Below are 15834 nucleotides of genomic sequence, written 5' to 3'. Positions count from 1 at the left end.
CTCTCATTCTCTTGCTCACTCTTTCTCTCTCACTCCCTTCATCATCCATTCATTCATCCATCCATTCAATTTCTGCACCGCTTATCCTCGCTAGGGAGCCTGTAAAATAAAATTGAAAAACAAAACAAACTAAAGAGTCTTGGGGAGGCGAAATAAGCGGCTCTTATTAGTGAGCCGAGACCAAAGTGCCGCCTCTCAAAAAAGAGTTGAAATTCCAATCTAAACAATACACACTGCCCCTTTAAAAACAGAACTAAAACAAGTTACATTTGCCATTGTTCGAATGTACACAGTGGGGCGCAAACGAGCGAATCGTCGTTATGCGCAACCAAAAAGTCCTTGCCCAAAGAAGCCAATGCCGCCAGTCAAGCTAGCAACATCCCCATCGCAGGATGCTCCATTATTGGTAGCGATTTTAGGGTGCACCTCCATTTCGTGCTTCTTGTTGCAAGTTTTATGAAAAAAAAGCAAGATTTTTGCACCGGCAGCAAACATGGAGGCTCTGGGAACCGGCGATGGACGTCAACCTTTGGCCGCAGACCAAGTGCGACTTGCGGTAAGAATCAAGCTCCCGCACGCCGTTGGCCATGCACGATAACGCGAAAGGTTTTGCGGTGCCTTTACACAATTCCTCCATCTTCTACCTGCCGTGTGTTATTCTTGCTGTTTTATTGATGTTTGCTTGATCCAAAAGAGCTTATTTCGATCATCTAACTAGCTCCAAAAGGGCACATCTCGACAAGGATGCTAGCGTTAGCTTAGCATGGGCTGAGCTAGTCGCGCGGTCTATCTAGCAATTCTGGAATGAATAACAGTACCCATTGTTGAATTCACTCAAGTTGATTTGTGTTCGGTTTTCGATTAAGTGGGTGGAAATTGAAATCTTATGAGGTTGTTGTGTTATGTATTTAAATAGTTGTATTCTTGTATTTACTTTGCATTTGAAAGTAATATTCATGAACTCTCTCAGTGCCGTCATTCACATTTTCTTTCTGCTAACGCTCAATAAATTGAATACCAGAATAGACGAATTTGCCAATTTTAAAGTACAATTTGGTCAAAAATATTTAAAATGAGGGGAAAACACACACTTAATATAAGCTCATTTTTGAAGAATTTCACTTAAACTATTTAAAATGAGGAAAACGCACTTTAAATAAGCAATATATAATTTGCTCATCTTAAAAACCTTCAACAAAGATCCTAATGTTTTTTTTTAACACAATAACATGTAGTGGTAAAATAATACACATTAAGATATATTTTCCACCAAGAAAAGAAACATGAGGTAAATAAGCAAAATCATATTTGATTTGCTAGAAGAGACAAAAAAGTATTTAAGTATAGACTACATATCAGATCAAAAAAATTTATAGAAGCGACCTTTTCTGACAATAAGTTAAAGATTTTATAAAGTTAGAAAAAAGTGACATTTGTGACAATGGGTTTTAATTTTGTAATACCTGTTAATTTTCTTTTGCGTTTTATTTAAAAAAAAAAGAAAAAAAAAGACATCTGTTCCTGACAATATGGTAACAATATGTATTATTTTGTTTCAATGTGAGTGTAAGTTTGTTATAAGTTGAAGTAAAAATACCATAGAATTGAAAGAAAAAAAGTAAGCGTTTTGTTCCAACAACGGGTCAAAATTAGTATTTTTTTTGTAGATTACAGTTATAAATTAAAGTAACAATATGGTATAACTACGAAAAAAATGTGACATTTTGTGACAAGCAGGTAAGTTTTTTTGCAATGCAAATAAACCATGAACGACGCGAAAATACCTCCATGGCACTGAATGAGTCATAAAAAGGACGGTGTATATTATATAGCGGCTCCCAGTGTTAAAAATAAAATAAGAAGAAAACTAAAACAATATGGGTTAAAATACTCAGCAAAAGTATATAAACTCTCATCCAAACGTGCATTTTTTAAATACTACTGAGTCCACGAATTTGAGATCATTTTGCATAACATGAGCCTCACTTGGACAGAACTGTTTGTAAAGGTGTTTGAAATCCTTGAAAATGCTTGAATTTCAATGTTTTGTTCTCATGGATGGAAGAATGCTTAAATGCTTGAATATTTGGCCATGTTTCTCAAGTCTGCTGAAGAAAGACACCGACATTGCTCTTTGGTGGCTTCACTTTGCCATTGCTTTTCTTCTTCTCTTGTGATAAACATCTGGCATTGGTTTGTTCAGTATTGTCCTATGTAGGGAATTTGCCTATGAAAAGGGTGCACGGACCCTGCATTTTTGTCGGCCATCTTGCAAAAAAACACCAAAAGTTTTTAAAGGTCTTGGCAAATCATGTGGTTTGGTCACCTTTTATTCTTCGTAGATTGTATACTTGTGCTCTTTGAGCACTCATTTTTGGTTCCACGACACAATAGATCAGTTGTGTCAAACTCATTTTAAATTTGGGGCCACACGATAGAACAAACATTCTGTCGGGGGCCGGACTAGTAGACTAAAGAGAAAGAAAAAGAGAGATGAAGATATAAGAGAAAGAGGGAGGGAAAAGAAGAGAGAGGGCAGGACAAAGAAAGAGAGAGAGAGAGAGAGAAAGAGAGAGAGAGAGCGTGAGAAACAAGAGATAAAAAGAGAAGTCGTGAGAGAGGGGTAAAGAAAGGGAGAGGAAGAAAGAAATCCAAAGAGAAATAGAAAGACAGAAGGAGAGAAAAGAGAAAAGAAAGCGCAAAGGGTAGGAAGAGAGAGAAAAGGAAAAAAATGAAGTTAAAGCAAAAGAAGTTAAAAAGACACAGAGAGAGAAAGAGACAAAGAGCAACAAAGGAAGAGAAAAAGAGAGACACAGAGAGTGAAAGAGACAGTGACAGAGAGTGGGAGAAAAGGGGTGGAAAAGAGGGCAGGAGCGATAGAGAGACAGAGAGAGAGAAATAAATACAAGTACAGGTCTTTGTGCGAGGCATCTGACTTTGGCAACATCAAGTTGACATATTTCAACCTGCAGCTTGTTTTTCTCTTGTGCTTCTCTGAGTGTTTTCAGATCAGGCCCGCGGGCCGCCTGTTTGACACCTGTGCAATAGATCGACATCCAAACTTAAACTGTCCCTTTTAAGCTTAGAGTTCGAAGAGAAAAGGATGTACTAACTGCACATTATTGCTAATAAATTGCAGTAATATAGCCCTGTTAGTGAGTAACGATAAAATCTAAGTTTGAAAAATGCAACACATTTTAATTTTGTATTTTATACGTTTTACGAGAAAAGATTTCAAGTCAGACAAATGTAAACGTCTTACATGTTAGTCAAGAGCAGAGGAACAAATATGTGAGCATTATGTTTGTTCCTATCCCAAAAATTGCCTTTTAAGTAAAAATGAAACCCTTCCCCGTTCTTAGCTTGTGCACTTTTAAGACCTTGCAAATTAACACAGGGACCATCCATATCAATTTTGTCTTCAAACCACTCGAAGATTTCCTAAATTTCTGGGGAGCGTCCAAGATGTTTTTCAAGATGTTTTTCTTTTCTTTTTCTCCACGCATGGTGCTTTGCAAGAATAATTTTCCAGACAATAAAAGACCAGAATTCAGCATTCTTTTACCGTAAATTCTGTGCTCACGTTTATTCAGTTGATTTTGTTGTTCTTTTATAAGCCACACCCTCTCTCCACACCTACTACCTACCATTCGCTACTGGTGACACACAACACAAATGAGCAGACCCCGATTTCAGTGTTTTATTTCTAGTTTAAAATATGGCTCAAATGTGAGTATACGGTAGGGAGAATTTCTCCATGATACTAAAATCCAGCACCTCCTAGTCTGCGCTTGAGACTGTGCCAATGCAACTGTATTTAGTTCTATTAGGCATACCCTTCTTAACTGTAGCTTGTGGGTTATAAACAGTATGTGATACCCTGAGCGACGGAGAAACGGACAGAGATCAATGGACATCATCATTTATCCTCTTCTTTTTATAAGTAGCGAAGTAACACACAGTGTTGTAATGACAGTCGAGTTACAAAATTGTACCACTCATTCATGCCAGATGTTCTCTCAGGAAACTGAACTTATGCATGAACTTTGCAAGAACTTTTCAGCGTCAAATGTTTTTGATGACGTGATTACGATTTCGGTCACGAAACATCCCTCTCTGCCCCGACAAGGATGAAGGGACTCTGAACTTTTTTCTTTCTTAAAAAATATGACGGTCTGTACATATCCATATATTTGCTTCTCTCGGACACTGCTTCACTACTTACTCTCCATATTGGGCTGCCTACACACTTCAATCGCTGGAAACAGGAAGTAACACCAGGAAGTGCGGGTTCCTTGGATGTGTGGATCTGATTAAAGCCACTCTGGCTATTTAACGGAAATCATTTCCTGAGGCTTGATTCTTACTGATAAGCTGCGCCGACCTTTATAATTTAAAAACAAAATTAAAAACAGATGTTTATGTTTTGGCACTCAGTGGCAATGCTTCCTAAAACGTATTTATTTGTTATTGCTATAAATGATTAAATAACGCGTTAGAGTACTTGTTATTGAAAAAAAGTAATTGCATTCCAGGTACACGTTCCTTCGGAACACTGGTAAACGCAAACATTGATATATGCAACACATTTCAAATTTGGGTTGCTTATGAGTTGCAATGCCAGAGATTTCAAATCGGCTAAATATTAAGCATGTAAGTTTAGAGCAGAGAAACAAATTGTGACCGTTATGTTATTTGCTCTATCCTAAAAATTGCTACTTTGTTTCTGGTGGCACACAGGAAACACAAGAGACGGCGAGCGGAGTGCAGGCCAACAATGAAAGTACCCTTTCTAATCTGAAAGATGTTGAGACCCCGCTGGTCCCGTGTCGCATGGAGGCCTTGAATGCTTCGCCGTCTCACTCTGAAGACGAGACGGAGGAGGGCGGCCTGGCCAGCGAAAAAGATGACGACGAGGACTTGGAGGATGAAGAAGAGATGGACGCTGCTCCTTCGCAGCCAGACGAACCCCTCAATGACGAAGCTCTTGGGCAGAAAACATCTTCCACGTCTTTCAGCTTGGATAAGGAGAAGGACGCAGCTCCCTCACAGGCAGATAAACCCCTCTCTGAGGAAGCTGTCACCCAGAAAACATGTTCCACGTCTTTAAGCTTGGATAAGGAGATAGACGCTGCTCCCTCTCACGGAATCAAATCCCTCTGTGAGGAAGCTATAGGCCAGAAAGTATGTTCCTTGTCTTTCAGCTTGGATAAGGAGTTGGACGCAGCTCCTTTGGAGGCAGACAAACCCCACTGTGAGGAAGCTGTAACCCAGAAAACACATTCCACGTCTTTCAGCTTGGATAAAGAGATGGATGCAGCTCCCTCGCAGGCTGATGACCCCCTCTGTGAGGAAGCTGTTGGACAGAAAACATGTTCCTCGTCTTTCAGCTTGGACAGGGAGATTGACGCCGCTCCTTTGCAAGCAGACAAACCCCTCTGTGAGGAAGCTGTCGCCCAGAAATCATGTTCCTCCTCTCTCACATTGGATAAGGATATAGATGCAGCTCCTGTGCAGGCTGATGAAGCCCTATGTGAGGAGGCTGTCGGGCAGAAAGCATGTTCCACATCTTTCAGCTTGGATGAGATGATGGACATCGGTACAGTTGATCAGCAGGAGCAGGAAGCTCAGATGTGTGAAGATGATCATAATGGCAGCACAGGTAACTCTTCGTGTATATGGGAAATTGTCTTTGATTGAATGGACCCTTTGAACACACGTGACCTAACCAGGCAACGACACCATCACGGATAGCAGTAAACCTTAGTAAACTGTAGGCGAGGCCAGTAAACGGTAAATGACAACAACAAAAAGCTATACTAATCAACACCTTTGGTAATTATTTGTCAAACATATATTGTGTAGCTTTATGATGATGTGACCCGCCTTGTCGGAAAGCACAAAAAAATTTTTTTAAGCGAAACTGAGGATAGAATTAGCATGGCTAGCTACCGACCCATACACTCATCCTTCTGTCATATTTACAGTGGGCGTGGTGGGGTGGCATTCCACGCCGTGGATGCATTTTTCGGCACTGTGTTTGCTATTATGTTTTATCCAGGGTGCCATTCAATTTCAAATCGACTGTAACGGTAAGCTGTTCGAATGGTTTATCATTTATGCTCATTTGGAAAAGGCCAATGCCCTTGTCCACAGCCGACGTCAGACACACTCAGCAATAGAAGCACTAACTAACTAGCTTTAATGAGTGCCATTGACGTGACTCGCAGAGACCTGGCATAAATTTGCTCAGAAACACCTCAAATGTACCCTGTAAATAATACTTCAAATTCTGGAGTATTTTGGATGTTACCAGTCCCCATAATTGATAGCAGATATTCATGGCTGTCTTCTGTCTTTATCAAAAGGGATACGATAAAATGCCAACCTGGACTTAGAACCTTCCTGGTTTGCCCGCCAAGAAAATACCATTGTAAATAGTCGCGGTTATATTTTTCTGTCGTGGTTATTGCTATTTGTTTCAACTCAACTTCGCATTCATCTCGCGTGCACTATGGCGCTGCTCATACTTCCGGGGAATGCAATGTGACGTCACAAGCAGAGTCAATAAGTAAAAACCCTTCAATTTGTATACACCATAAAGTATAACATATTTATTTTGTAAAATTGTATAACAAAAACTCCCACACATTAAACAGGCATAAAAATATTTCTCCTTTAAGGGAAATTGACCATTTTAAAGTGTGAAAATGGATAGATCAGAGATAAAATTGTTTTGAGGTGTGTGTGTGTGTGTGTGTGTGTGTGTGTGGGGGTGTGTGTGGGGGGGGGGGGGGGGGGTATTGTGAGATTTCCCAAGTGAATCTGGAGTTTAGGATGAGGCAATTGAATTAAAATCAGTGTAGTCCACACCTGCATGAGTATTGTATTTATCCGTGTGCGCATTCAATTTTATTTCGTTATTACTTTATTTTTATTCATGGTACCAGAGATGAATATTAGCAAATGGAAAAAACACAAAGTCATCCTGAAAGATGTAAAAAAAAAAGAGGGGAAAAAGCAGGGCAAGGGTAATGACATCTTGGTGTATCTGATGATGACTTGGACTCTGAAAAACATTAGATAAACACATTGTAAATTTTATGTTGGTATTGTGTTCATTGTTGTCAATAAATTATTTCAATCAAGGCTGCATGTATTCGACAATGTCACTTGCAATGCTCAGTTTAAGGTGAGAAAAGTCAAGCAAATTATGTACAGATTTTTAATTTAATTTTTAATTAAGGGTGCATGTTTCACACAATTACGGTATTTTTTTCGACACCCTTCTCACCTTTTTAAGCCCAGACCTATTTTCACGTCTAAATCAAGATCTTCAAACCTATTGACTTTTAGCTTGGCGTCATAGCATTTGTTAATTGAACTGTCCAATAAATAATGCATACACCTCACTATAGATTAACAGAAACGGAGCAAAAATACACACTTGGAATCGTTCTACTCCTCCTAACCCTACCCACCGAAAACAGGCGCCCTACGGCAAGACAAAAGCATGTAAATTAACCAATTGACGGACTAGCAAGTGAGAAGACAAAAAAAGCGTGTGAGTGAGCACACAAGGGCGTTAGAAAACTTAAGTAAAATGATTTCAAAATGTATTTTGATTAACTTGGCATTTACATATATTTAAAAACATTCTTGTATTTTTCAATCAACAAGTTTACGAAACCATGGCAGGGACCAATTGGCAGCCCGCCAGAGTTTTTATATGGCGTGTGCTGACAGAGGCTTGTTGCAGCTATTATTTTGTACAATTTGCAGCGTTTGTACATCCTTAATCTTACATTATGTATTCAACAAGTGTCAAAAGTATGACTCTTCTTTACTCTTGTGTTTTCAGAGATGGAAGAAGAGGAGACGCAAATAGAGCAGGAAGCTTACCTGAAGTCCGATGTAGACATGAAAATAAACGAAAATGCAGAGGAGAAGGGAAAGGAGGCGGTTGGGTCGGAGGAGCATGAGAAGGAGGCGAAAGAGGTGGAGACAAAAGATATTGAGAAAGAGAAGGAAAACAATGTGGAAGAGGACAATGGGAAAAAAGGAGAGGTGGAAGAAAATGTAGGACCGGAGAAGGAAAAGGTGAACCAGAATATAGTCCAGGAGGAGAACATTTTGGAGCAGGTGACAGAAAAGGAGTTGGTGGAGAAGGAGAAGGTAGTAGAGGAAGAAAACAAGACGGAGGAGGAGAAAGAAAAAGAAGAGGTGGAGAAAGAGAAGAATGTGCCTTGCTACACCACTCGTTCCAAAAGCCGAGCAGCAACAAGTGAGTTACACGGCTGCCAGCTCTGCTTACTTTATTGACTGTCACAAATCATAATCTCTCAATTAAATGAAATATGACGATTGTAGTTATTGTATTTTCCCCACTCTTAAGGGGCACCGGATTATAAGGTGTACACCCCCAAAACTTTTCTTTTGTCATGTCTTTTTCATACGTAGGGCGCACCAGACCATAAGGCGCATGAAATTGAGACTATTGTAGGAGCTACGAGTAGTTTTTTCTTGTGTAGAAGAAATTGCTTTAAATTATGTGTTTGGGTTTAGAATCTAATTTGGTGGTGCCCATAGTCTAAAATACAGTCTGCTTTTTCTCTAATATTATCCCGAAAAAGCACTTCTTCAATTTTGTATTTTAGCTATAAGTGAGCCATTTTTCTGTTTATTGATAATCCAAAGAAAAAATATAGACATGAGAATACAAAGTGGTTTGATTTTAAACTAGCTATGATGTATTTACATAAATCAAGAAAACAAATAAAACATTGTGACAAGAGAAACATGTGTGTTTAGACTTATACACCTTTTCACACCTGTCCACTCCTACACATCCTTTATGCATTGCCAATCTTATCCACCATATTCTGTGGTACATCAGTTCGCACAGGGTTATAAGGTGCACTTTCATATTTCTGGCCAATTTGGGGGCTGAGCTCCGCCTTATATTCTGGCAAATACAGTATTTCATCTCTCATGCGTGGTTAAAGTTTTAATTTCTCTTGCAATTTTTCTTAATTAATTCAGCATCCGACATGACCAACGGGACGAAATTGGTCAAGCCGCCTCTCGTCAAGATCAAAGACGAGCCAGAGGATGAGCAGTACGAGCAGGCCCTCGTCTCCTCCACCTCTGCTGTCAAGGAGGAGCCCGTGGTTACTAAGGTAAGTCAGCGAAAAGTCCTGATTATCAACCGCTGTGATGCTGGAAGTTATCCAAATACAGTGTCAAGTCAAGTCAAGTCATTTTTATTTGTATAGCCCTAAATCACGAAGAGTCTCAAAGGGCTTCGGCTACTTCTTTATGAAATGAAATGATCTGCATTTATATAGCGCTTTTCAAGTCAATGACTTCCCAAAGTGCTTTACAATGTGCTCCACATTTCCCAATAGCGGCCTTGCAGTCATGCTAACCTGCTTATTGGGGGTATTAGGGGTTCAGTGTCTTACCCAAGGACACTTCGACATGTAACACGGACGAGCCGGGATTCGAACTGGGATCCCTTGATCCCAAGACGAGCGCTCTACCGCCTGAGCTACTGCCGCCCCGAAGATAAAAAAAAATAACCCCATAAATAAAAAAATAATAAATTAACAAATGAAATGTAATGATCTGCATTTATATAGCGCTTTTCAAGTCAAGACTTCCCAAAGCGCTTTACAGTGTGCTTCACATTTCCCAATAGCGGCCGTGCAGCCATGTAAGGCGCTAACCTGCTTATTGGGGGCATTAGGGGTTCAGTGTCTTACCCAAGGACACTTGGACATGTAACACGGAGGGATTCGAACTGCGATCTCTTGATCCCAAGACGAGCGCTCTACCTACTGAGCCACTGCCGCCCCTTTAGACGAGCACTTAGGCCTGCGCGATATGACGTAAATTGTTATCATGATAAAATATTTTTTACCAGTTAAGATCAATAATTATCACATTCTTTTCTTCATGTTTTCTCAATTAGAAAAACATACAAAATGTGAGAAAATAGTACATGTTTTTTGCACAATATCTATATACATATATGTCATTGGTATATTCCAGTTCTTCAACACTTCACGTTCTGTGCATAATGGAAAAAAGTCATTTTATAATCTTCTTAAGTCTAGTTTTCTCCCATGAATGGAATTTGTCAAAACAGTATGCTGCCTTTACTTTTGCTTAATGTCAGAACAAAGATCCATTGTGACAAGCTACTACACAGCATTTCACAAATATAAGGGATATTAAGCAGAATTCAAAAGTTAACAAAATGAGGTTATCAAAACGCAGAACATTACACATAATCTGAGGTAGATCCGCAATCCCAAAAAAATAACATGCACGCAAACTAATTTTGTATACACTCGGCAACATGTTCAAACCTTTTGTGCATGAAGCCTTAAAGGTGAATGTTTACAGAATAAAATAGACATAGGATAATGTTCTCTTTGAGAAATTCTATAAATAAACAAACAAAATAGGCATTGCCTAAAGGTTACAGGCCAGAAAAATTAGTATGTCCAGGGTATCAGGCTTTAATGCTGCTCTGTGACTGGTCACAGTGTCCCATTACGTTTTTCATTTGATTTATTTATTTTTCAATCAAAAGACCTGTAGAAAGTGATGGTGTTGCGAGTCCAGATACAGGGGAAAAGAAAGTGATAAATTAAAACGGGAACAAAGAATTGTATCATTAAAAAAAGTTGTATTCACGTTTATTTAAAGTTACAATAACTTTAATTTTTATTGTAAAGTAAGTGCTTCCATATCATTAAAAGTCATGTGCTGTCACTACATGGATAGATAGATACTTTATTCATCCCCGCAGGGAAATTCACATTTCCAGCAGAATCCCTTCGCTGGGAGCAATACAATAATAAAGCAAAAGGAATACAATATACAAATACCCAATGTGACGTGCTAATACCTATTGTAGCGTGTTGTATGTATGTATTTAAATAGTGCTACATTAAATACACACTGCAATAAAAGTACAGTAATATGCAATATAGGGGGTGTGGTTTAATGTGGGCCTTTACTCCGCCGGGTGGAGTTAAAGAGCCTCATGGCATGAGGAAGAAAATATCTCTTCAGTCTGTCCGTGGTACAAGACAGTGACAGCAGTCTGTCGCTGAAGCTGCTCTTCTGTCTGGATATAATGCTGTGTAGTGGATGTGATGAATTGTCCATGATTGACCGCAGCTTTTTCAGTGCCCGTCTCTCGGCTACTGTTGTCAGACTGTCGAGCTCTGTGCCCACAACAGAGCTCGCTTTCTTTGCCAGTTTATTGAGACGAGATGCATCCTTCTTCACTATCTTCACCTCCGCATTTTGCGCACACCTTTGTTAGGGCAACTTAAGTCCCTCCATGGCAGTGTTGCTTAATTATTTTCTGTCACGCCCCTTTGTAAGAAGAAATCCCCTCACGCCCGCCAAGATCGTTTTTTTAAGTGATTATATCATGTTGGTGGGGACAAAACAAAGATAATAAATATTGCTTGTAACGTGTACTCCATCCATGCCAAATCTGACTTTCGGCAGATTTTCGCTGAAGAAGAACTTGAGCATCTTGTCATGTGATTGGGTTGTAATGTCTTTAAGTGTCAGCTTGATTTATTCAGCTTTGTGCTTTCCTCTGCCAATATTTTTAACATGGCAAGTACACTGGTCTTTGCTTTGACTATAGTTTGCGTCTTACCCCGTCTCTCTTAGCCTGTTTCCGCATCCGCGTTTAATATTTTTTCATGGGGTCTCTTGGGGCCTGCTACACTTCTTGTCTACACATCATACTAAATGCTTGCAATTGCACTTTATTCTGAGAAAGTTAAAAAAAAGAAAAAAAAGTCAGATGGCCCACGCCCGCCTTGACTTAGTCTTGCGCCCTCCCCACTATCTGAGAACCACTGCTACATGTTAAGTGCTCATAATAGACTTGCATTTTATTTTGTTATCAACTTGTCTTATTACTGTTCTTTGTCAAAACTACTGTTTGAATGTGTTTTGAGTGACCAAGAAGATATGAGCTATAACTATTTAGGGTGAACTTTCAAGCTTTTAAGAAGTCGGGAACAGACCAATTTTTAATTATTTCATATCGGGAAAATTGACTCAAGGAATTTGAGCTTCGAGCACAGTCCTGAAACGAATAAAGCTCGCATGAAGAGCTCACGCTTTCATTTATTAGAATAATAAATGTTAAATGTGACACTGGAGTGCCACGTCTAATTTCGTTGTCACAATATGTTCAATCCATTTTGTAAAAATGACAATAAAAGTATTTTCTATTCTCTATCCTATTTTAATAATCTGATCTTGGTCTTGATCTTGTTTTATGTGTTAACAGGAGGAGGATGATGACCTAATTATCGGCTCGGTGTACTCTGTGGCCCCGGACGTCCACGCCAAGAGGCCACGAGGTCGACCGCCGTCCTCGGCCGCTTTGAACATGATTTGCGCGCAATGCCAAAAGGGGCTCATCAAAGGTCAGACAGCGTACCAGCGCAAAGGCTCTCCGTCGCTCTTCTGTTCCACCAACTGCCTCACGGCTTCGCTGAGCTCTTCCAAAAGTGTCACCAACTGCTACCGCTGCCAAAAGTAAGGGCGGCTCATTTCTTCTCTGAATCCTAACATAAAACCAGGGTTCGTAAAGGTGCTTGAAATCTGGGGAAAAGCTTGAATTTTAATGTTGTGTTTAAAGGTCAGGAATATGCTTGAATTTTGGGTGAAGAGCTTGAAAATGCTTGAAATTCTTGCCATGTTTCTCGGCAGTCTGACTCGACAAATCACGCGTTCAACAAAGAAAAATAAAAAATATAATAGTAAAGTCAGCTTAAAATGACGCCGAAATGGAAGCTGCGATTGCTGTGTTAAGTATGGCGTAGTCAGTTGAAGCGTCTTCGCCCCCTACAGGTAAATCAGAATAGGTGAATCACACAATGATGCCATGAGGTTGCAATTTTGATGAAATACGGCTTCAAAAAACCCTGATTACAAACCATGGTTTAAACGTGGAACAAATCCATGCACAGCAGGCTGCAAATTTTTTATCAAAGATATTTTTATTTCTATTTTTCCTTATTTTTGTTTTGTTTTCTATCCAACTTTTCTCTGTGGATAATTGGTAAAGAAAATTCCTTGAATCGGAAATAAAAAGCAATTTAATATATATATCTATATATATATATATATATATATATATATATATTAAAAAAAAAAAGAATCCGACCAATAAACTTTTTGTAATTCTTTGTTCCCGACTTTTTGTCCACCAGGCGGATTTCCCGCCCCCAGGACATCATCCTGGCGCCAGACGTGGACGGCGTGACTAGGGGATTCTGCAGCGAGTCCTGCCTGAATGCCTTCAACCTCAACAAAAGCGCAGACACCAAGTCCTCCAGTGTCAAAATGCAGTGTGTGTGCACCATATGCTCCAAATACGGCACTGTGAGTTCACCTGGGGACGATGCTTACAATGCATCCGTGAACTGGATTTTTATTTATTTTTTTGGGCAGTGATTATAATATTTCAGGGTAGGATACAAATGTAGGGTGAATAATGATAATAATAATAATAATGACAAAACAAAGCTAAAAGTTTGGAGTTGAGACTCTTACTCAACTGGCCCAGCTCAGATCAGAATGTCTGTTTTTGGACCCAGAGACAAACTGAGTTTGACCCTTACAAATAGTAATTCATTCAATTCCGGTCATTTTATTCAAATGGAAAGCCATTTTTTGCGATATTGACTTTTTTTCCGAGGGCCTACAGACTATTTAATTCTGTAGCTACACAGGTATAAGACATGAAAGGAGAGCTTCAACCAATGTTCCCTCTAATTTTCCACGGGTCTGAGCGTTTGCACAAAGTCGGTGAGCAACACTTGAAACAACAGTGAGCAACAGCAATCCCAAGTGTGGCAACTAAGTCATTATCAAACATGTGCAAAACTTCATCACGTTACATTTTGCTGAGTTTCCGGCAATGCCAAATTATCTTTCACTTTTGAATGAATTGACTCATGGACGATTGCAAAGGTTGCAGGGCCTACAAACGTCATTTGTTTTTACAATTCTTTCACAAAGATTTCCATTTCTTTTTTTTCCTGGTATCTTTTGTCGCATAATACTAACATTTTTGGGGGCTTATTTAGTCGGCAACAAGATTCACTTGATTTAACTGGAAAGTTTTATTTTTTTTCCTTTTTAAAATTCCTTTAAAAAAAAATCTCATTGTGTTTATTTTTTCTCGCTGTTACTTTTTTGTTCTCTATTACCTTTATTCCCTTTATTTGCTTCTTTCTTTTCTTCTGTTTTTTTTCTGAATTTTTCCTGCTCTTTTTTTCTCAGCTTTTCTCTACTTTTTCATTTTGGTATTTTTTTATTTTTTTCTATTCCCCCTTCCTTTAAGTAATTTTGTGCACAATTTTACATGATATTTGGTCGTGTAGGGATTAAAGAAGTATAAACAACCTGAAGAACCGTTTGGGACCTGAAAGAGCCGGTTCTTTTTAGTGAGCCGAGCCAAAGAAGCCGGTTCTCGAAAAACTCTACTGACTTTACTCAACTTCGTTCTACTTCGACCTTGACTTCCAAATACCGCATTTAGAACACAGCGTCAAGGGAACCCTTGTATTTTTACCTTCATGCACCGTAACTTAGACTTAATTCGCTTTTTAATTAGCAAATTCAAGCCCTGATTTTTGTGAGCTGGCTAGATTTTCTTGTGCGCGGAAAATCTCTGGGCAGTGCGCAATTGCGCACACACGCAGCTTAGAGGGAACATTGGCTTCAACCCTCATCTTTTATTAGAATGAAATTGTATGTTTCTGTTTTTTACCATTGTTTAGTAAACAACAATTGAACATGGGCCAAGTTTCTGGTCAATATTTGTTTCCAAGAAAACTTCTTTGTGAAAAGGATGCATTTCTAGCAGAACTTTCACTTATGTGCTTTTTTTGCATTTTTCACAGCTCCAATATCTAAAAAAAATCTTCCCATAAACACAAGGTAACTTGCAAAAAAAAAATCACTGAACTTATGCATGAAAGATGCAAGAACTATTCAGCGCACAATGTTGGCAAGAAATTCCTGCAGACCTGCACGATATGTCATCGCTCCCTGCCCCGACGATGATAGAAGAACTTTTTAGAAAGAAAAAGACCTTAAAGTGTTATCCGTCTGTACTTATTAATGTCTTCGCTACTCTGTCCACACTGCTTTATTAAGCCTATACTCGTCATAACACCCGCCTACACACTTCATGTTGGTTTAAGATCAGGCGATGGTGTAATTGTAATCCAGTGCAGTCCTTTGAGACATTTTTATGATTAAGGGCTATACAAAAAATGTGACTTCAGTCGCTGGATGCAGGAAGCAACACAAGGAGGTGGGGGCTTCAATGTGTGGACAAAAGATCTATTTGAAGCCATTCCTGCCGCGTAATGGTGATTTGTCATACTGAAATAATTCCCGGAGGCATGATACTTAAAAGTTGCGCCAAACCCTCTGGAATAGTTTTCACACAAAAAAAAACCCCCAGACAAAATCTATATTTTTCGGTCATTTAGGGGTAATGCTTCTGAAAACGTATGCATACGTTAATACAATGAACGAGTAATAAATGTATCTTTTTTCAGAGCAAACATGAGGTGGTCCTGAGTGGCACCGTTCACAAGATGTGCAGCGATGCCTGCTTCAAGCTTTTTCGCACGGCCAACCAGTTGACCATGGCTGGCTGCGCCAACTGTGGCTCCACCTGCCACGTGGGGCCGCTGCTGCTCAAGATGGAGGGCAGCAGCAAGACACTCTGCAACCTCGACTGTCTCGTCAAGTACAAAAATGTAC

At 39.4% G+C, this 15834-nt stretch overlaps 1 protein-coding gene across 1 annotated transcript in view; it reads left to right on the top strand.

The window, feature by feature from the left end:
* Positions 1 to 363: 363 nt before the first annotated feature.
* Positions 364 to 15834, top strand: part of LOC148371341 (zinc finger MYM-type protein 4-like) — a 41653-nt gene continuing 26182 nt past the window's right edge. Inside the window, exons 1-7 of the mRNA XM_088329362.1 lie at positions 364 to 556; positions 4741 to 5662; positions 7862 to 8284; positions 9043 to 9179; positions 12335 to 12585; positions 13263 to 13434; positions 15627 to 15830. Coding sequence (XP_088185488.1) covers positions 494 to 556; positions 4741 to 5662; positions 7862 to 8284; positions 9043 to 9179; positions 12335 to 12585; positions 13263 to 13434; positions 15627 to 15830 — 2172 coding nt within the window. The 5' untranslated portion in view covers positions 364 to 493. The remainder of the gene's footprint in view (positions 557 to 4740; positions 5663 to 7861; positions 8285 to 9042; positions 9180 to 12334; positions 12586 to 13262; positions 13435 to 15626; positions 15831 to 15834) is intronic.

The sequence above is a fragment of the Urocampus carinirostris genome, chromosome 2 (genome assembly GCF_059441175.1).
Source record: "Urocampus carinirostris isolate Australia breed hairy pipefish chromosome 2, RoL_Ucar_1.0, whole genome shotgun sequence".
NCBI lineage: Eukaryota > Metazoa > Chordata > Actinopteri > Syngnathiformes > Syngnathidae > Urocampus > Urocampus carinirostris.
This window is presented reverse-complemented; position numbering and strand designations above follow the sequence as displayed.